The sequence below is a fragment of the Delphinapterus leucas genome, chromosome 19 (genome assembly GCF_059928025.1).
Source record: "Delphinapterus leucas isolate spDelLeu-1000000601 "Yukka" chromosome 19, BTC_Dleu_Yukka2, whole genome shotgun sequence".
Classification (NCBI taxonomy): Eukaryota; Metazoa; Chordata; class Mammalia; order Artiodactyla; family Monodontidae; genus Delphinapterus; species Delphinapterus leucas.
The window spans coordinates 16,601,576-16,622,670 of record NC_143147.1 but is presented as its reverse complement, the minus strand read 5'-3'; the positions used below and the strand labels follow the sequence as shown (position 1 = coordinate 16,622,670).

Below are 21,095 nucleotides of genomic sequence, written 5' to 3'. Positions count from 1 at the left end.
TGCAGGGGACCCAGGTTCAATCCCTGGTCAGGGAACTAGATCCCACATGCCGCAACTAAGAGTTTGTATGCCGCAACTAAAGATCCCACATGCCGCAACTAAGACCGGGCGCAGCCAAATAAATAAATAAATACACATTTTATAAATAAATATTAAAAACAAAATAAACATGAGGAAGCACGGGGAAGACAGGTGCAGAGGGCAAGGGAGAAAGGAGAGTAGAGGACAGACAGAGAGGCAGGAGGAGGAGGAACCAGCACAAGGATACCCTAGCAAAGGGGGAGGAAAACCAGGAGAGTGTGCTGTCCCGGAGGCCAACACAGTGCTTCAAAGAGTGAGTGCATTTAACAACTCTGTTAAATGCTGCTAAGAGAGTGAATACTGACCATTGGGCTTGGCATTATCTCAACAAGGGTACTCTTCATCGGAGTGGTTGGGATGTGAATGGAGAAGAAAGGGTGACCAGACATTTGAGGAATGCATTTAACATGAATGACCAAAAAAACAAACAGAAAAACGGAAATTGCAGGGAATAGATATCATAAGAAGCACTGGTGGAAAGATGAGGAAGTTCTGAGGATAGGGCCGTGCAGTGTTGCCATCTGAGGCAAGAAGGGGAATTTCAGAGAGCAGAAGAGAGTATGGAGTAGAGAAATCATAGGATGGTTGGGTGTGCTAAGAGCCCACTTGTGATCTGTTGTTACACATTCAAAGTGAGATTTGTCAGCCCACTTGTTTATCCCCAGCCGTGCTCAGTTGCTCAGGGAAAGTCTCACTGTTGGTGGAGTTTGGTTTGATCCTTCTTGCAGTTTTGCAAGGAAAATGGTGGGACAAGAGCATTAAGAGTGTGTGCGAAGGAATCATTATAGTCATGGACCTAAACTGGGTGAAGTGGGATGTGAAGATGTGAAGAGGGTGACGGGCAGTGAAAATGTGGACTAAAGAACCTGAAAGGTTAAAGGATTGTTGAACTGAGGATATCAGAGAGGGGACTAGAAGGATGGATAGTAGTGGGGTGCTGGGAATCAGAAGGTTGGAAGAGGTGAAGTTACTGGTAATGACAGGGCTCTACGGTTTGGCCATTGGAGCGTGTGGCTGAGGAGGGGTGGAAGAGAAGAGGGCAAGGAGCTGAGAGGTTGGGCTGTTGGATGGATTATCTCAGTGGATGTCTCAGTTACACAAATGAAGACATGATTAAAGATGGAGAAGTAAACATAAGCCAAATGCTCAAGCCCTTGATGAAGCCGGTAGATGTCACAAGATGATTGCCCCAGGAAGGGTAATGGCTGGTCTAGTCTCCTGGCATGTGCTTCAAAGAGGCTGGGGTTTTGGAGGGAGGAGAAATTTTTTGGAAGCAAAAACATACGGTAAGAAAGACAACTGCCTCATCTCAGAATCTGTGGAATGTGGGAGAAAAAAATATTTCTTCAAAGGGTTGCAAGGGGGTAGTGGCTTTGGAGGAGCACCAAGTTTCTGAGAGCAAGAAGGCAAAGGGAAAACCAAGAGAAGAGGTGGATGATTTGGGGCATCTTGTTGACCTTAAATCCCAGAGGGTCCAATGAGAGGATCTGGAGCAGGAAAGGGAGGAGGTAGGAGATTGAACCCAAGAGGGCATGAACAGAGTCATGTGGGGATAAGTCAAGGTGACAATGGGTATGTTGGCAAGTGTGGACTCCTGGCGTGTTGACAGTGAAAGCGTTATGACTTTGCTTCCTGGGCTCTAGGTGCTGTGCTGTTCTCTTCATGCCCCTCGGCTTTACAGCAGCTCTTTGGCTTCTGTCTGTGGTTCCTGTCTTCTAGGCCTCAGATCTGTGTCCACGAGGCTGGGCTGGGACTAGCACCCCACACAGGCCCATGTTGTCTTCCTCATCCTACACTTCTACCTCGGTCCCTGCAAACTGCCTTCCTCCTTCCTTGGCCGGAAACTCCATGCGAAGTGTCTCAGGCATATCAACTCCCCGCCCACCCGGGAGGCCCAGACAGTCTTGGGTCCTGCTTTGGTTCCCAGCTGGGACACTTTCTACTTCCTCTTTCCTTTATAATAGAGAAAAATTAGGAACTGCCTAAATGTTCCACTAGGCCATGTCACATTCATAAAGTAAACTAATATACAGCCATCTGTATAGACAGATGAGACAAAGAGACTGTCTAATGACATAAAAAGCTGTTCATAACATATTATACATTTATTTATTTATTTATTATTTTTGGCTGCGTTGTGTCTTCGTTGCTGCTCGCAGGCTTTCTCTAGTTGCAGCGAGCGGGGGCTACTCTTTGTTGCGGTGCGCAGGCTTCTCGTTGCGGTGGCTTCTCTTGTTGCAGAGCATGGGCTCTAGGCACGCGGGCTTCAGTAGTTGTGGCGTGAGGGCTCAGTAGTTGTGGCCCGTGGGCTCCAGAGCGCAGACTCAGTAGTTGTGGCGCACGGGCTTAGTTGCTCCGCGGCATGTGGGATCTTCCCGGACCAGGGCTCGAACCCGTGCCCCCTGCATTGGCAGGCAGATTCTTAACCACTGCGCCACCAGGGAAGTCCCCAAAAGCTGTTCATAACATATTGTTTATTAAAAGAGCAAGCTAGTTAGCATGATGTACAGTAAGATTAAAGTTTGTAAAAATATGTACATTTTGGTAAAAGAGACTGTAAGCACACCAAAATGGCGATGGTGGTTATCTCTGGGTGTTGGGATTGAGGGCCATTTGAATTTTCTTTTTAGGGTCTTCTGTATTCTCTAAGTTGCCCAGTTGTTGCCTCCAATTCGCCTCCCTCTCACTCTCCACCCTCTCAAGGCTGCCACCACCACTCTGTTGAATACTCTCTTGTCTTTGTTGTGAAGTACAGGGGACATTTCTTCACTTTGATCTGACCTGGCCTAAGCAGTGTCTGGCACAGCTGAGCACCCTTTCTTTGTTTCTGAACCCTCCTGGTTTTCCAGTGCTCTCAGCACTTCTCCCTCCCCTAGCTGCCTCCTCTTCCTCTGACCATCCTTACCTCCACCAGGATTCCGTTTTGAAGGCCCCTTCTTCTTTCTAGGGTCCTCATCCACTCTCCTAGTTGTGTGAATTCCGTCTCACATGTCAATTGCCTACCAGAATCTCTACCGCGAGGTCCCATGAGCATTTCAAACTTAACAAGTCCCACCCTGAGTTCATTACCTTTCTCTCCCACCCCTTCCGACCGCTCTAACTCCATCCCTTCTCTTCCTGTGTCCCCACTGTGAGCACACGGCACTTCCTTCGATCTGGTTGTCCTGGCTGGGAACGTTCAGCTCCTTCTCTGCCCTCCTTTTGTTCCAATAGAATTGCTCACCATCTGTTATTTCTACCTCCTCATTAGCCCTAGGATTTAACCTGTTTCTCTCCAGCATCAAGGCACCATCAGCTCTTGCCTGTATTGCTACCAAAAACTCCTAGCTGATCCGTCTCAAGTCTTGCCCTCTCACAGTCCATTTTTCCTCCAGTATAGCAGGATTAGGTTTCTAAAAGTCCTTTAGGGAATTCCCTGGCTGTCCAGTGGTTAGGACTCGGTGCTTTCATTGCCGTGGGCCCGGGGTTCAATCTCTGGTCAGGGAACTAAGATCCCTCAAGCTGCGCAGCCGGAAAAAAAAAAAAAAAATTTCCTTTAGTAAATGCTGAGTGGCTATTACATCCCAGGCACTGTGCTGGGGCATAGTTATAATCAGACAGACAAGGTCTCCCCTTTCATGGAATTCACTTTTTAGTGTGTATTAGAGGAGGAGGGGTAATAAACATAAATAAATGAATGACATAGTAAAATAACTGTGATACGTGCTCAAAGAAAATAAAAGAGTAATGTGATAGAGAGTGATGGGGGTAAGGGATCCTTGTAAATTTCATGGAAGCAGGGACCATTCTCTTGTTTTTTTTCCCCCACTGCATCTCTAACACAAAGCCGTGTGTGCATTCAATCAGTATTTAGTAAGTGAATTATTAAGGTGGGCAGATTTGTAAATTAAACGTTTTTATTACAAAAGTACTGTGTGTTCACGGAAGAAAAATGAGCAGGACAGCAAAACAAAATGAATAAACAAATCCTTAGTAATCCCGCTGCTCGGAGATAACAATATGCTTTCATGTAGGAGATGGCAGGAACTTAGGGAGAGGTTATTTTTCTGGCCAAGGGAGTGGGGAAAAGTTCTCTTTCCCCTCAATCCACCAGGGACCTAGGCTGCCCTTTTATGGCTGTAGGGGATTTACAAGGTATCATCAGGGGGTGTCTACCCTCATCTGGGGTCAAGGAAGGCCTCCCTTCCTAAGGAAGTGAGCTTTAGGCTGAGAAGGAATTAATTGTGCAAGAAAACAGGGAAGTTCCACACTGAGAGAGTGTGGTGTCTTCATTTAGAGCCCCTGGCTCGAGGGTAGGGAGGGGGCAGGAAGCAGGATGAGATCAGCCTGTGGAGGTTGGCAGGCGGCCACATTAAAAGGGCCTTGTTTGTCATCTAGATCTAACTGCCAGATTATAGAACTAAAGAATATAGATGAACAGATTAAAAAAACACCCAGAGGAAATAATCAGCCAGATCCAGAATGAGGAACATTCTACAGCACAAGTGATTTAGTTTCTCATTGAATCAGTGGACTGAAAGTAAAAAAGGGAAGGTCTGTTATAGAAAAACAACAAAAAAAGAGAGATAACAACCGAAAGCCATGTGTAGATCTTATTCATTTCTTGATTGTAACAAACCAACTGTAAAAGCCATTTCTGAGATAATTCAAGAAATATGAGGGCTTTCCTGGTGGCGCAGTGGTTGAGAGTCCGCCTGCCGATGCAGGGGACACGGGTTCGTGCCCCGGTCCGGGAAGATCCCACATGCCGCGGAGCGGCTGGGCCCGTGAGCCATGGCCGTTGAGCCTGCGTGTCCGGAGCCTGTGCTCCGCAACGGGAGAGGCCACAACAGTGAGAGGCCCGCGTACCACAAAAAAAAAAAAAAGAAAAGAAACTTGAATATGAACTGGGTATGTGATAAGATATTAAAGAATAATTGTTAATTTTATTGGGTATGATAATGGCATGGTGGTTACATTTTTTAAAAGACTTCATTAGTTATAGATGCCTATAAGTGAGCTAACTGATGTCTGGGGTGTGCCTTAAAACACTCTGGGAAACAGCTGGGGGCGTGTGATATTGTGATGTAAGAAATACATATTTTGGTCTTCATCCCAGATTCTTGGCTCAAAAGTGTGGAAAACCCTTGGAATTTCCTGAGTGATAAGAGGTGAGAGGAGTGTCTTTTGTTATACATAACAGGCCCCTTTGACTATACCTGAGTTTATGTTAATGAGGTGACTCTTGGTGGGTCCTGGATAGCTTTAGGATTATTCCTCAGGAATAACCTCCTGTGTGTCTGGTTGGCGTACAGCCATCTATGATTGTTTAATAGTGAACTGTGGGTCCTGTATCAACCCAAACGTGCTGTTCTATCCTGAGCACTTATAAACAAAGATACTGCCCCTCAATTAGTCACTCTCACAATCCATTTTAGTAAAGGTCCTGCAGGAAGCTGATGATACCAATCTACAAAATGAAGCAACTCCTTCACAACTATATTCCTGGTTTCAGTAGATCCTTGGTTTTTGCCTTCCCCCCATGCTGACTACTTTCTTGGTGAGCAGAGGCCTTAGAGGTACATTCTGTTGTCCCAGCCTAATTATTTACTGGATAGCTTTGAGGCTGGTGGCCAAAACTCAGACTGACTCAAACCCAAGCTTAGCCTAGCACCAAAGTCCAAACCAGAACTCTTTTCAAATTTCATTTTAGCTATTACAAATAATTACCAAGGGATTGTATATTTCACTTCTTTTCTTATTGGTTTGCATTTCCTTATGCATCTAGTGAAACAACTGCCTGGGAGTTGAATCCAATTTTAAATTCCATTTGTTACTTTTACCTTTAGTAACTGAGTGCAGCACAGCTGCTGCTCCATGCCATGGGTGACCACGTGGCCACCCAGGAATCAAAGGTTCTGCATCTCCCATCTTTTTATCCTTTCTCCTCTCAAACCACATATTTCTGTGAGCTAGGGCCAGTCTAGCTAATCTCACTTCTGACACCAACTATTAGCTGTTTTTACTAATAGCACTTTTGACACCAAATAGGTGTTTTGTTTTTGTTTGTTCTCTCACACCAACCAATTCTCCAACTACCCTGACACCAACTGGGTGTCCTACAATTCAATCAATTCTTTTTTATTTTTTAAATAGGGTATGTATGTATTTATTTATTTTGGCTGCGTTGGGTCTTCGTTGCTGCACACAGGCTTTCTCTAGTTGTGGTGAGCAGGGGCTACTCTCCGTTGCAGTGCATGGGCTTCTCATTGCAGTGGCTTCTCTGTTTGCGTACCACGGGCTCTAGGCACATGGGCTTCAATAGTTGCAGCACACGGGCTCAGTTGTTGCAGCACGTGGGCTCTAGAGCGCAGGCTCAGTAGCCGTGGTGCACAGGCTTAGTTGCTCGACGGCATGTGGGATCTTCCCAGACCAGGGATTGAACCTGTGTCCCCTGCGTTGGCAGGCGGATTCTTTACCACTGCACCACCAGGGAAGTCCCAATTCAATCACTCCAGACACGGAATTTTTCCCTTTCTATACTTTGTGATAAGAGTCATTAAGCCCGGCCCAGAGTGAGCACAGACTGCCACAGGTTAAGGGCTCAGTCCTAAAAGACTGCCCCCACTTCAGATGCTAATTGCAAGCCCTGGGCCCTCTGACCAACTGACTATAAACAGGCTTCCTGTGATCTCCTTCTCAGGTTCAATAATTTGCTAAAATGGCTCACAGAACTCAGGAAAACAGTTTACTAATTATTACTGGTTTGTTGTAAAGGAACTGCAAAATGGAAAAGAGGTATAGGGCAAGGTGTGGTGAGGGAAGAGGGGGTAGCCTGGAGCTTCCATGTTCTCTCCAGGTGTGCCAGCCTCAGTACCTCAGTGTGTTCATTAACCCAGAAGCTCTCTGAACCCCATCGTTTAGGGATTTTTATGCAGGTTGCTTGGTGATTAACTTAATCTCCAGCCTCGCTCCTCTCCCTTGGAGAGTAAGGGGTGGGGCTGAACGTTTCAGCCCTCTCTAATCATGCCGTTGGTTCCTCTAGTATCTAACTTCCATCCTGAAGTTAAATAAGGGCCCACCTAGAGTTACCTTATTAAACTCAGGTATGGTTAAAAGCGGCTTATTATGAATAACAAAAGATGCTCCTCTCACCTCTGTCACTCAGATTATAGAAGCTCTTGTGCCAGAAATGGGGCACGCAGACCAAATATATATTTCTTATATTATCACATTATCACAGGGAGTAATAATAAAATTTGAAAAATGTTGATAATTGTTGAAGCTGGGTGATGGGCACATAGAGATTCATTATGCTGAATCTTCTGGGCTTTTGTGTATATTTGGAAACTTTGATAATAAGATAGTTCTAATAAAAGAGGATGACAGAAAGAGAAGCAACTTACAAGCCATACTAAAGAGTCTGAAATTTTAAACTTTTTTTTTTGAAATAATTTTAGATTTATAGGTGGGGTGCAAAGACAGTAGAGTGTTCCCAAATACTCCTCACACATCTTCCTTATTACTTCTTCTATAACCACAGCGTGTTTATCAAAACTAAGAAATTAGCATTGATACAATACCATTAGCTAAACTGAAAACTTTATTTGAATTTCTCCAGTTTCTCCATTAATTTTTTTTTTTCTGTTCCAGGGTCCAAACCAGGATACTGCATCGTATTTAGTTGTCATGTCTCCTTAGTCTCTTCCAATCTGTCACCGTTTCTTGGTCTTTCTTTGCTTTTCGTGACTTTGATGCTTTTGAAGAATAGCAGTCAGGGGTTTTGTAGACTGTCCCACAGATTGGTTTTGTCTGGTGTGTTCTCATGATTAGTCTAAAGTTATGGATTTGGGGGAAGAACACTACAGAGGGGATGTGGCCTTATTGCATCATGTCAGGGAGCATGACGTCAACATGACTTCTTATTTCTTGTAAACCTAGTCACTTGGTGCAGGTGGTGTCTGCCAGGTTTCCCCACTATTTTTCCCTTTCTATACTTTGTGATAAGAGTCATTAAGCCCGGCCCACACTCACGGGGATTTTAAAAGTAGAGGAAAGTTCATTGAAGGGATTTAAGCAGGGAGTAATGTTTCGAATGTCTGTTTTGGAAGGAACACGAGATATGGTGGCATTTGCAGTGGGACTGGACATAAACTGCTGGATGTTGAGTGACCAGCAGCCTGACTCAGCTGGAGCTGGTTCTTTATGGGCCGTGAAGGATGAGAGAAGGTGGAGTCAGGGATGGCCATGAAGTTTCTAACTTGGACAGTTGGGTGGCTGGGGTCTTTCACTGACTCTAAACCAAGGTTGTGAGTGCCCCTAGGAGGTTGCATGCCTCCCCTGCCCCCGCCCCCGTCCCCTCTCCCCACCAGAGAGAAGCCACTTTCTGTTTCTTGGTCTTGCTTGACTCGGATCCGGTCCCTGCCTGTTACTGGGGCCGGAAAATGCCTTGTCAACACACACATTAGAAGAAGTTTGGGATTACCCAGGAGGGCAGAATCCCAGAGGGGACAGCTTTCGAGGAACTGAAGAAAGATGGAAGAAAATGTCATCCGTAAATCCTTTAATCCTCTTTCCATTTAAGGACCCAGTTATGAGCGTTTGACTCAGTGGTTTCAAACAAGTAAGTTTAATTACCTTTCGTGTTCCACCAACTGGCCTCCCCCTCGGCCTCGCCTGTTTCGTGTTCCTTTCTGAGGCGTGTTAGGAGAGGGGGTGGACTTCTACCTCTCCGCCCTCACCTCCGCCGGCGGGCCCCCCGCCCAGGTTTCTTTTCTCCTCGGCGCCTACGGGCGGGGGCGGGAGGAGCGGTAGGAGTTGGGGCGGGAGGCGCGGGCCCTGGCGCCGGGCGGGCCCAGCTCCCTTGCGGAGGCTTGTAGACCAGGTGGAAGATGAAGGCGTTGCAGTACCTGAGGGGGGCGTGGCGCCGTCAGGGGCGGTGCCAAGAGGCCGGGATTTTCCCAAGGCGCGGAGTTTGTGGGCTCCGAGTTTCAGGGGGTGGGGCTAAACTTAGGGCTCTGCCAGCCCGAGCGTAACCTGGCTTTTTTTTGCTGAGGGGTTGGGGCTGGGGGGGTGGGGGGGGTGCGGGGCTGGGAAACGAGGAGTTGGAGAGATTTTTGTGAGCTGGATCTAAAGAGGGGTGTGTGGGCGTTGTCGAGACCCTCCAGCGGCGGTGGTGGGAGTGCGGGCGGCGAAAGCAGGGTGTAGGGCTGGGCCAGGAGGGTCCCAGGACCGCAGAGACGAGGGTAGCGGTGGGCCTTTCAGGATGCGTGGCCAGAGAGTAAGAAGGCCTTACCAGGGCATACAGTTGTCCGCCGCTCTGAGGCGAAAGGGGGAGCGGAAAGGGTTGGGCTGTGGAGGGCTGGTGCCCCCTCCCGTGGCCACCGCCATGGTCTGGTCGTCCATCACACAGCCGTACTCGCTGCTCTCGGTGAAGAAGGCCGGCACTCGGAGGGACTGGGGTGGGGGCGGGGCCTCAGACACTCTCAGAAAGGATCCCAACCACACGTACCTCCCGAGGACCCAGGCGGACCGGGATGGGGAGAGGCACGAGGCAGGCACAGAGGGGGGCAGGAGGACCCGTTGGCACACCCCAGGTCTGTAGAGCGGATGATGGGGAAGAAGAGACTTTCAGAAAAGGAGGAGGGACCGGGCAGGAGGTGAGAGAAGGTCCCTTTTGTCCCATCCCCCACCTGTAACCGGGGCAGCGAGCTCAGCCAAGTGTCCTTTAGACCAAAGCCAGAGTTAAATCCTGCGGAGGAAAGGAGAGCAGGGAGAAGCTGGCTCCCAGGGCCTCCTCCGACCTCCCCCATGCTCCTACCCCAGGCGCTTACCGATAACCAAGTCAGGCTTGGGCCCCTGGAGCAGGTGGTAGGGCCGTGCAGACACCTTGATCTGCAGGTCCCTGCGGCTCCCCTTCTCCTTAGTCCCAGAGCTTAGCCGTGCTGATACCCCGGAACCAGGACGGACAGATACTTCGAGGTCATCCTGAGGAGTTTGGAGTGGGGTGGAGAAGCCAGTGGAAGTTTTGGTACTGGGAGATGCATCAGGTAAGACGGGGAGAGGAGGCAGGGATCGGAAGGGCAGAGCCCAGCTGGGAGGACAGCAGGAGGGTTAGGGCTAAAGAGCAGGGCACCCCCCTCAGCCCTCACCCTCTGCAGGGTAAAATTCTGCTGGTCACTCTCAGGGGGCAGGCTGTCACCCACAAACTGCAGCTCCAGGGCCACGTGGGGGAGCAAGACCAAGAGCTCCTGAAGGGCAAAGAGGACAGATCTGGGTCCCACCCTGCGTCCACCTCCACACCCAAATGCTCAACCCTCAGGCCTGGAGGGACTTACCCAAAACACCATGATGAGGTCAAACTCCTTCCCAGCCTCCATCACGTGGATTTTCAGTGACTGTTTGTTCTGGATGTTGAGCTCAGGGACTGGGTGATAAGCTAGTCATTTAAGAATACGGTCTCCTCCTCCCCTCCCTCCTGTCCCCTACCTCCCACCCCCACCCCGGCCCTCCTGCTCCACGCACTCCTCCCCCTGCCTTCGCCCTCCTTACAGGACTGGGGCACCAGATGGGTGATGACGTAGTACACAGTCAGCGGGTAGGTGAGAAGCACAGCCATGGGGGAGTCCAAGCTGAGCCCCCGCCATGTGTAGTAATCCTGCCACGAGCCTGGGGAGAGTGGGTTACTGGGGACCTTGCCCCAGGCCTGGACCCCCACCTCTCCTGTCCAATAGCCCCTTTTCTCGGCCACCGAGTCTGCTGGCCCTCCAGTCCCCGTCCCTACCCCTAGCTCCCTCAGGGCCCCTCCAGCTCACCAAAGAGGCCCCTGGGTGGATCTGGGGGCACAGGAGGCATCAGAGCAGGCCCATCCCCCTGAAGAAGCTGGTAGGGATCTCCTGAGAGGATGAAAGAAGAGGAGCCTGGTGTCAGGGAGGTCTCCACCTGGCCTCTTCCTTCTTCCAAAGGAGCTGTGTTCCCTGAGAGAGGGCCTGGAGATGCAGCAGGAGGAATGGGGAGCTGCCTAAGGATGGGGCTTCTGGATGGGCTGGGCAGGGGTGACTTTTCTGAGGGTTGAGGAGAGGCATGAAATGCCCTGGTGGTGGTGGTGAGGTTTGGTGTGTATGTGGAGGGGTTATCTAGGACCTGGACAACTTTTTGCTCTCCCGTCCTTCCCTCTAGTCTGAGGGACTTATGCCTGGAGAGAGGCCCCACACACCATTGAGAAGAACGCTGAGGGATGGCGTGCTGCTCCTTGGGTGCCCGGGGGTGCCAGGGCCTGGAATCAGCATGCTGAGCTGGGTCCAATAGCCACGAGTGAGGCCTCGTGAGGCCAGGAAGGCCTCCTTGTTAAAGGTTTCACTGGTCACCTCTGGAGAAGGATGAGGGGAGGGGTTGAGGGCCTGGTGGCCAGGATTCCAGACTTTGGCTCTCCTCAGTCTCTCCCCAGGACCCTGAGTCTGAGTCTGGTTCTAGTCAGGCAGAGAGCTATTAACATTCCTGAGTGTCTACAGCGTAGCCCAGAGAACCCATATAACAATTCCATGGGTTTTAACATTTGTTAGTCTGCCCATTTCACAGTTGAGGAAATAGCTCTAAGAAGTAAAGCGATTTGTTTCAGCTCACCAGTTAGTGGTGAAGCTGAGAAGCAAGTATTTGAATCCCTACTCCCGAATCCCATAAGTTCTCTCAGGGACCAGGGCGCTCAGTTCTCAGTTCCAGAGATGCTGTGTCCAGCCCCAGGGGTCTAGCCCCCAGCCCCAAATACCCAGCACCCAGCTGTTATTCCAGGGATCTAGATTCCAGCCCCAGGCACTTACCCTTCAAGCCCAAGACCCTGTTCCCAGGCACCTGGGGCCCCAGTTCCAAAGACCGGGTCCCACTTTCCCCCACCCATCCTGACCTTCTTAGGGTACCTGCGGTGTAGGTAAAAGGCAGAGTTCCCAGTTCTCCGGCCCGCTCCATGAAGGCTGCAAGCCTTGGGCACCAAAATTGATGGCTCACATCATCTGGGGATCGCTTCCAGTCAGCCTGGAGACAAGCCTCTCCGCAGTACAAGACAGCGCCACACTGGGGGCTGGGGTCACGGGGGGTGGGGGGGGTGGGCACTCAGTGTTGGTGTCTGTAGGTCCCCTGTCTGCTGTCCATCTGTCCTGCGGCTGCCCATACGCACTCAGTCTGTTTGTACTCTCTCTGCCTATAACAGCTTTTTTGTGTGTGTGTCATCTTCTTGTTTCCCTGTCCGTCACTCTGTCTGTCTGCAGGGCCCCCCCCCCAGCCTGCTTCCTCTCTGTTTGCCTGACTGTTGGGGTCTTCCTTCCGCTCCCTCCATCTCTGCAGGCTGCTCACCAGGGGGTTAGCTTCACTTCAAAGCTATGCCTGTGACAAACATGGCAGTTTCGAGCCCGAAGGGAGGCAAAGGTGAAGCCGGGCCGGGGACCCCATGTCCGCATCGGGGTCTTGGCTAGCTTCACTTTCAGCCTTGGGACCAGATTCTCCAGCTCCCTGAATGGGGGTGGAGATGGCATCAGGCTGGGGGGCTCAGGAGCCCAGGGCCCCAGGCTTCCCCACCCTCTACCAGGTTTCTGTACCGATGCAGCTGGGCGTCTCCCACAGTAAGCTTTCGGGGCTTTCGGGGGTCTCCAGAGCCCATGGGACAGGCCATGCTGTGGCAGAGGAGAGCATAGGCCCGAGGAGCCAGGTTCTGTGTCCCTGAGCCCCTGCCTGCACTCCCCTGCCCTCCATCCATCAGCAGGTCAATGCCCAAGATGGTGCCATGTTCATCCGTCACCAGTAGGAGGCAGGAAAGGTGCAGGGGGGCCGCCTCTGGGGAAAAAGGGAAAAGTCGGGGGCAAAGACTGTCAGGGTCAGGGATACCAAATCAAATGCCCACGGGGACTAGGAGACTGAGCGAAGGGGACTAGGGAGAGAGGGCACGCCTCATCGGAAGGGGACTGCGGCTACACAGAACCAGCATTTGCTGCTGGGTGGAAATGTGGGCCTGCTGTGGGAACTTTACATTTTTCTTAAGGGGTAGCTCCAGAATTCTGGAAGTTTTTTCTTTTAATGTTTAAATGTTGGCTCAAATTTTAAAAAACAAAGAACATTGTGGATCAATGAAGACACCTTTTTAGGCCAGATTGGCCTGAGGGCCACCCATTTGTGACTCCTAACTGGATTCTGAGGGGCAGAGGAGGGCTTTGAAGGGGAGTATGCCTGGGCAGGGGCAAGGCAGGGCCAGCCCTGGGTTCTTACCACTTCTCTGTCCCTTTCTCCTCTCAGGCCTTGGTTTGTCCTCCGCTCTGTCCTCTTGGCAGCCGACCTCGCCACCTCCTGCCTCCTGCTGGGCCCCGTCTGCCTCCCCTGGGGGGTTTGCTTCCCGTGGGGACTCCCTGCTGGTAGGGGCTGGCTTCCCATCCGCCTCTGTTTCTACTTTCTCGGTGCCTGCGCCCTCCTCCTCTCCCCCTTCCTCCAGGTTGACAAAGCTGACATAGGGGCTTAGGTCCCGCAGGTGGAGTGGGGGCTCGTCTCCCAGGAGCTGGGCAGCCCCCAGGCCTGGTGCAGGGCCTGGCTCTGCCCCTTGCCCCAGGCTGATGCCCACACTACGGTTGGGCAAGACGTGGAGCACCCAAAGGGCGCGGTCCTGGGGCAGCCTTCTGATCTGAGCCTCCAGCTGCCACCAGCAACCCTCCGGGCTGGTTCTCACGGCCCCGCGCTCCGCCACGAACTTGTGGAACCAGCCAAAGAGGAGGGCAACGAAATCAAGGAACTCATCCCGGTATCCAGACACAAACTCCATGTCTTCAGGGAAACAAGGCCTGGGCCCAGACTGAGCAGAGGGAGGGATGTATGGTGAGAGAGAGGTACTCGGGAGAGTTTGGGGCTGGGTCATAAAATGGGGGAGATTGTGGGTTTGAGGGTCACTTAGGGTGGAATCTATGTATGAGTGTTAGGAGTGAGGAAGGAGTTTTCAGGGCGGAGGATGGGAATTCAGGGTGAGAATGGGGTCCAGACTTGAAAGTGGGTGATAGGGTTAAGGATGACTGGTCGGGAGGGAGATGGTATTTGGGGCTCAAAATTTGAGGCTCAAACCCTCAAAGGTAGGGTTTGAGTTGAGGATAGAAGTGGGAGAGGGCTAATCCTATGGGCAAGGGTTTGGTGAGGAGGGAAGAGTTTTGGATTCGTCTGTGGGGTGTGGGAGGAGGGGGACAGGAGCTAGGGCATCTTCGGCTTGGATAGGTTTGGCGGTGAGCCCCGGTACACCTAGCCCCTCCCGTCCGGTCCGCTACTCCGGTACCTGCAGCCGCCACCACTTTTCGAAGGTAAATACCTCGGGGTGGGGCGTGACGTCAGGCTGCCCGAGCCCTCCGCCGGCTCCTTGGGTTGCCACGCCCCCTGTGTCTTGCGCGGCGCAGAGGCGCTCAGGGCAGTCAGTGTGCTGCTGGGCGCGCGGACTCGTCTGCCGCGGTCACTCCAACCATGTGACTGGATCCGTGACTGGATCCCGGTGCGCCGGACCCGAGCCCGAAAAGTGAAAGCCTCTCGAAGGAGGAGGTCCAGCGGACTGACCTGTGGAGGGAGGGCGGGCGGGCGGGGCTGACATCCCCGGGCCGAACCGGATCAGCCTAGTGGGCAGTGCCCGCCCGCCGCGCCTGGACCTGCAGCCTGGACTTTCTTCCGCTTTCTTTCGCCTTCTTCAAACATTCCTGGCTGCCTCCTCGACGGGGCACTGGGCTGGGTGCGGGAGCGCGGGCAGAGGCGCTCCGCCTCCCGGAGTTTCCCCGCCGCCCCAGGCTGGCGATCACGCGGCTACAACGGTACTGACCGCACTTACTGGTTCGAGACGGTGAGGGCGCCCAGAGGGAGGCGCCGCCACCTCGCGCCTCGCCTCGGCCCGGCCTTGGTGCCGACGGCCGACGTCTCCCGCAGAATCTCAGGCGTAGCGGGAGAAGGAAGCGAAAGCCATTGAGAAACCGGCTGGACGTCAGGCTCCGGAGCACGTCTGGGAGTCAGACAGGGCGAGGCGGGTCCGAGATGATGCTGAGCTGGGAACTCCAGATCCTCTTGCTCCTACTCTTTCTATTGTGCCACACTCCTCCAGGTTCGTCAGGGGCCCGGCTGGTGCCCAGATCCCCGAATCCGGGGAAGGGGATGGGGGGCACGAGGGCCGCGGGGTTGAGTTGAATAAGTGGGGAGCCAGGGTCCCCAAGGCAGCCGGGGCAGGGGGAGGGCCAGCTGCCTGGGGTTGGGGACGGGCTGGGGAACACCAGGGCCCAGGTGTGATTATGGACGTGTTTGGGGAGTGTGATGTGTGAGTTGAGCCCTGGGGGTGGGAGGGGCTCAGATCCCCGGGTCTAGGGGAGAGGCTGCAGTGGGGCTGTGGGTTGGAGGCTAAGTTTACCGCTGCGTGAGCCCCTGAACCTGGGAACCTGTGCTGACCACCTCGGTCCCGCTCAGGCGATGGCAATGAAGGTAGCATCGCTGGCAGTTGTCCCTGTGATAGAAGAATTTCTTCCCACTCCCCTCCTAACGATCAATACATGGGACATCTCCGAAAATACCTGAAAGTCTATCAACGTTGCTCTTCCTACGTCAGGTAATCTCACCCACCCCTGGGAGCGCAGAGCCTCCGGGTGCCTCCAGGACCCTCTCTGGTCAAACTTGAACTCCTTCTGGGAGGACCCCTAGTCCCTTCTATAGTCTGCATAACATTAGGTTATGTGTGCCCTAATTCTCCACACCTTAGTTTCCCTGTCCCGCCTGGAATTTCCCAGTCCCGGCAGAAACTGCTGAATCTTGGCAGTGACCTCACTTCTTTGGAACGAGGAAAGGGCTGGGAAAGTGGGGGGAGGGAAAGGGGGCGGAGATTGGAGACACAGCTGAGACCACGTCCTTCCTTACAGGTTCCAGCTACCTTTGGGAAGTGTGTGTGGAGGCAGCAGTGACCGGTGGGTCCACGAACTGATGCGCTGCTTTGATCGTGAAGGTGAGTGCGTTCTCCCTCCTCCCCAGGCTCTGTCTCCAGGGCTCGGCCGCCTCCACCTTACACTTTTCTTTGCCTCAGCCCTTTCCCCTTTGACACCTCACATTCCTATTCTGTGTACTTTCACTTAAGTCCCTGTTTACCAGAAATCACTCACCGTCACTTCCAGGATTTTTGCCAATTCATCCTATCACCTGTGCATTTACTTAATGTTTTCCTTGAAATCAAGGCACTATTTTTATTTTCCAGTAATTTATTATGGAAATTTAAAGACATATATAAAAGTTGAAAGATTTGTACAGTGAATATCCATATACCCACCACCTAGATTCTATAATATTTGATTTTTATATTTTATGTGTGTACATAATAAAGCAAATATATTTTATATTTTACAATATCGAGTCTACAGCATTTTAACTATATTTGCTCTATTGCACGCCCATCTGTCTATCCATCCCTCTATTCCTCATCAACCTGCCTAATATTTTTTGGTGCACTTCCAAGTAAGTTGCAGGGTTGACTATACTTTATCCCCAGACATTTCATCATGTATATTATTAAGGAGGGTTTTATATTTTATTGTACCTTTTTTTTTCTTTTAAGGTAAAATTTACAAACAATGAAACGAATAAATCTTAAATGTACACAGCCACTTCTGAAAAACTTAATGGCAACTAGTCCTAAGCAGGAACATCTGTGAAGTCACAAATTTGATATGCTGGTTGTATTTTTCTCCTAAAATAAATACACAACCACTAAGACACAAAGTGTTCTTCCAGGTCCCAGCTAAAGTTGTCTTCTGTAGCATTGGTGGTACCCATACTGCCCTTTGGCTACGTAGACCTACCTTATTCATTTACTCTTCCTGGCTACTCTGGCCTTTAGTACTAAAATTATCCCTGCTTTACAGCTGAAAGAAATGAATCCCAGAGAGGTTAAGAGACAAGGGGCAAGGTCACAGCTACTTTGTAGCAGAGCCCGGGTTCCAACCCAGGTCTCCTGACTTCCCTGTTCAGAATGCATGCTCGCCCCAGTGGTTCCATGTTGTGGTTTGCTCACTTCCATCTCCCCATGTTTCCCCTCTGCCCCTGCCTTTCTTTCCTGGCATTTAGCTGTTCCCTTGATGTTCTCCTTGACCCACTACCCTTCCCTCTATCTAGTTCTTCAGCTTATCCCCTCATAGCCCTGATTCCTCACTTCTTGCTTCTTCAGAATGTGGACGTGCTCACGCCAGGAGTGTGGCCCGCCAGGGACATGTACCTCCCCGCAGCACCCAGGTTCCTGAGCCCACAGAAAACACAACTTCAGCCACGGGCACCCCCGCACAGAAGTACCTGCCATCCACCCTGCAGCCTACCCAGCAGCCCACCCCTCCAGAAGGAGCACCTTCATTGGGCCAAAAGCTCATCCACACCAATGAGACTACCACTTACACTTTGGGCCACCATCTGGGGGCAAGGCCTGGGGCCAGGGGGAACCAGAGGCAGCTGGGAGAGAATGTGGGTCCTGCAGCTGGGACATCAGCCATGGTGCCAGTGCTGTCCCTCTTGGGCATCGTTTTCCTCCTCACTGGAGCCCTGCTCTACATGCTGTGCGAGAAGAGGAGGGAGCAGTCACTGCAGTGTCCTCCAGGTAAACTGGGCCTCTGAACCCCTCCTCCAGGGATCCAGAGGCTCCTTGGTAGGGATCCTGCCCACAGTAGCTCTCAGGCCGGCAAATGTGGAGGCTGCCTGCACCACGGACAACAGGCAATGAGGGGAGAGTCAGCCAGACTACAGAATGGGGAGGGAGGGAAGCCACCATAGGCCCAGGGACCAGTGCATGGCCTTCAAAGCCAGGCAGTGCTTGAGCAACATCAAGATGGCAGCTAGAGCAGACGAGTGGGAGATGAAGCGATGGAGGAAGGTGGGAGCTATTCGTTCAGTTCACACATCTTTATTGAGCACCTACTGTGTACCTGATCTGTAGTCAATGTTTTGGAATCTGATTCCCCAGTTCAAGCTATCACCCCTTGCCCCCCACTCCCCCCGCCCAACTTCCCTTGATCTCAGAGCTCATCTCTCAATTTCTTTATCTTTTCCAGATTTGCACCTTCATTATGTGCGTGTGGCAGCAGACGCCAATGCTTAAAGAATGGAAGCTTGTGAGGGCAGATTACGATTTATTCAGTATCAAATGCAGTTAATATACTAGAGCAATCCCTGGCACATGGCAGGCACTCTCTACATATTTGTCGATGTTTAATATACAACTAACCAGCCACCGCCCTCTCTTAGACGTTCCCTCCGTTTTTTTTTTTTCATGCTGTAATGTAAAATCACCTCTTATACTAGATATCTTGTACAAATTCTATATGTGGATTTTTTAACTACTAAAACTTATTTTTATAATTATTGACTCTTCTTTCTGCAGACATTGGTCTCATGCCCTTGCCCCCTTACCATGATTCCTGGCTTCAGCTTCTCTGCTGATGGCCACCTGACACCTTCCCCCTCAGCGCATCCCCCAATCCCTGCCAACCTCCTTGTCCCAAGTCCCTTGTGTCTTGTCCTTGTCTCTTCACACCACAGCAGTGTTCCTCCCCAACTTCAGCCCTCTCCCACTTTCCCACCCTCCCTCCTCAGCAGCTGCCATACAGCCTGGTTTTACTTCCTCAACCCCTTACATCACCCATATATGCCCCAATGAGAGTCTGAGCTCCTTGTTTTTAGTGTTACTGTTTTTATTATCAAAACCCTTAGTTCTCATTTTATCTTTTCCAGTGAACAAAAATGTGTCTTCATTGGTCCAAGTCTACCAGAAGCCTGGGGCAGGGACCTGAGGAAGTGGATTGGGTGTCTTGAGTCTCTGTCTCCTGTCCTGAGTTTGTCAGCGCTCGGTGAAGTGCATGGCAAGAGGAGCCAGGGCACAGCCAGGCATGGGCTTGGTCTTTAAGGTTCTCCATTCCCGCCTTTTGTGCCTTCGTCCTCATGGCTTCTGACCAGCAGCACATGTACGGGGCAGCCCATGCTCTCCAGGTTCTGTCCTGGGGTGCAGGTGGAGCTCCCCTTCCAAGCTTTTCACCTGCTTGGCCTAGTTTTCCAGCATCTGCTCACAGGTTCGAGCCACCTCACTGAGCTTGAGACGAGCATAGTCCACTCGCTTCAGAGCCATCTGACAGTCCTTCCTCGAAGAGTAGCTGGAGCCCTCATGGGGCTGCCCTGTGGCCACCTACAGGACATTTAGATTGATCAAAGAAGCACCCCTCCCCTTTCCCATCTCCCCAACCAGGCATCAGGTCTCTTGCCTCATTTCTTCCCTGAGTCTGAATTTGCTATGCCACTTGGTTAGCTGGATTACCTAGGGCATATCACTGAATTTCTGTTAACCTCATCTGTAAAATGGGGATGACAGTAACTAACTACTTTCTGGAGTTGTTATAGGATTAGATAATGCAGAGTGGCACACTGTAAAAGTTTAGTAAATGGTAGTTGCTGTTATAATGACCTCAGAACACTTCCAATCCTGTTCCTTTTCTCAGGAGGCAGCCATCTGGAGCTCCATACCCTTGAGGTCTGGTCAAGTTTCTAAGAGCATATCCTGTGGCTTTCGTATTGTTTACACACCCTCTCCCAGGACTTCCCCATCCAGTGGCTCATGTGATGCAACTCAGTGACAAAGGAAACCTACCCGGGAAGGGAGGAGTCCTGCCAGGGTCAACAGGCCTGCTGGGTAGGGCTGGTCTTGCTTAGCTCCTGAGACCAAAGCTCTGCCCGGGACTCCTGAAGGCTAAGGCTAAGGCAGTGAGCTGGGCGTGTCGCACGGTCCAAAACACACACACACACACACACGCGCGTAGGACGTTCCAACACACACACACCTGAGTGAGATAGCGGATCTGAGCCGACAGCTCCGCCTCCACGTGCTGCACCGACGCGGTGAAGGCGGCTGCCTGTCGGTCTAGGAGCCGCTCATTGGTTTTTTCCTTGGAAAGTTCCAAGATCACTGTACCTGCCGGGGTGGAGAGTGGGCGGGGCTCTCCGGAGACTGCCAGTATAGCCGCGCCCCAGAGCCAGCCCCACCCACCCCTGCACCCACTTAGGATCCCTCCCAACCCCACTCCCAGTCACCGGTCGGCGCATGTGCGCACGGTCGGTCTAGCTCGCGCTCTCGCTGCCGCTCCTCCTCTGGTCGTCGTATCCCGAACCTGCATTCTGAAGAATGGCTCCAATTTCCCGTTCGATGTCTTCCAGGGCGCGTAATCGCTCGTTCGCCAAGCTGTAGGTAGCCATCGTTACTCCGGAATTCCCTCCTTTTGCGAAATGCTGCGGAAAAGTGCCCGGAAATGGCTGTCGGTTTGCGCCCGCGCAGAGCGCGCCCCTTAGCTAACACTACAGTTCCCGGGATGCTCAGTACCGTCTCGCCTTCTCGGTTCTCCTGGTGAACTACAACTCCCAGGGTCTCCTGCGCATGCCCAGGTCTGCGCCACCACCGCGTGACCACCTGTGGTAAGAGGCAATATCGAAATATTCACGCCCTTCAACCTGTCCACCTTTACGACACTGTCTTGTGGTCTGTGTTTAATTTCTTCTACAAGAATTTAGTGAGCGTCTGCTGGGTGCTAGGTGATGATGGTGGGAGCGCTGGGGTATTACAGACTGGACAGCCATGGACCCTGTGTTTGCCTATCCCACTCCGCCACCTATCGGAGCCTGGGGAAAGCCGGACTTGGTGAGTGTGACCTTATTCGCCCTAGCGATTCCCCCTGAATGGGAGCCCTGAAACACGGACTGTCAGTATATTATGAGAAGCTGGCTCCTATCAGCCTTTTCCCTCTCTGATCGCCTGTTAATGTGGTTGGCTCTGGGGATACAAAGGTGAGTGAGGTGGACTCTCACGTGATAGTGGGATAAATGTTTCGTTAGGGCTACGCCCAGGGTGTGTCTCTGGGAACACAGAGAAAGGATTCTGGGAGGAAATCCTGCTTGAACTGAATCTGAAGGCTTAACCAGGTGGATGAGAGCTTGGAGTGGAAAAGGGGAAGGCACAGGCAAGCGCATGGTGGTGTGAAGGG

General features: G+C 51.8%; 4 protein-coding genes across 25 annotated transcripts in view; 2 read left to right on the top strand and 2 right to left on the bottom strand.

Annotated features, from left to right (window-relative positions):
- Window positions 1-4,918: 4,918 nt before the first annotated feature.
- On the bottom strand, window positions 4,919-14,806 carry ZMYND15 (zinc finger MYND-type containing 15). 19 transcript variants are annotated; one of them, XR_016388868.1, is made up of 14 exons: window positions 13,312-14,806; window positions 12,648-12,882; window positions 12,406-12,561; window positions 11,973-12,133; window positions 11,276-11,428; window positions 10,875-10,955; window positions 10,612-10,728; window positions 10,398-10,486; window positions 10,212-10,310; window positions 9,894-10,047; window positions 9,572-9,811; window positions 9,356-9,379; window positions 8,698-8,969; window positions 4,919-8,585 (listed from the first exon to the last, which is right to left on the bottom strand). XR_016388868.1 is itself a non-coding variant. In XM_089900530.1 (14 exons), exons 1-14 carry the CDS (start codon window positions 13,946-13,948, stop codon window positions 8,847-8,849), a joined length of 2,175 nt encoding a protein of 724 aa, XP_089756656.1. In that variant the 5' UTR covers window positions 13,949-14,806; the 3' UTR covers window positions 4,919-8,846. The 19 variants fall into 19 exon arrangements, 17 of the variants coding, with proteins under 17 accessions (XP_089756656.1, XP_030619162.1, XP_089756649.1 ...); XR_016388869.1 differs by having other exon boundaries at window positions 4,919-7,922; XM_089900530.1 differs by having other exon boundaries at window positions 4,919-8,969; window positions 9,572-9,658; window positions 9,753-9,811.
- Window positions 14,807-15,048: 242 nt separating this feature from the next.
- On the top strand, window positions 15,049-18,432 carry CXCL16 (C-X-C motif chemokine ligand 16). The gene is made up of 5 exons (XM_022596118.3): window positions 15,049-15,157; window positions 15,514-15,652; window positions 15,960-16,042; window positions 17,255-17,674; window positions 18,126-18,432. The coding sequence occupies exons 1-5, from the start codon at window positions 15,091-15,093 to the stop codon at window positions 18,170-18,172; spliced, it is 756 nt and encodes a 251-aa protein (XP_022451826.2). The 5' UTR covers window positions 15,049-15,090; the 3' UTR covers window positions 18,173-18,432.
- MED11 (mediator complex subunit 11) lies at window positions 16,617-20,393 on the bottom strand. 2 transcript variants are annotated; one of them, XM_089900552.1, is made up of 3 exons: window positions 20,199-20,393; window positions 19,902-20,032; window positions 16,617-19,252 (listed from the first exon to the last, which is right to left on the bottom strand). In XM_089900552.1, the coding sequence occupies exons 1-3, from the start codon at window positions 20,311-20,313 to the stop codon at window positions 19,115-19,117; spliced, it is 384 nt and encodes a 127-aa protein (XP_089756678.1). In that variant the 5' UTR covers window positions 20,314-20,393; the 3' UTR covers window positions 16,617-19,114. The 2 variants fall into 2 exon arrangements, with proteins under 2 accessions (XP_089756678.1, XP_022451842.1); XM_022596134.3 differs by having other exon boundaries at window positions 20,229-20,390.
- Window positions 20,268-21,095, top strand: part of PELP1 (proline, glutamate and leucine rich protein 1) — a 45,715-nt gene continuing 44,887 nt past the window's right edge. For 2 of the 3 annotated variants that reach the window (XM_089900510.1, XM_089900507.1), the window contains exon 1: window positions 20,268-20,529. Coding sequence is in view for 1 of the 3 variants with exons in the window: in XM_089900505.1 (XP_089756631.1) it covers window positions 20,690-20,752 (63 nt within the window). In the remaining 2 variants the exon portion in view is untranslated. Of the gene's footprint in view, window positions 20,753-21,095 lie in introns of all 3 variants that reach the window. The other variant, XM_089900505.1, reaches the window with a different exon arrangement.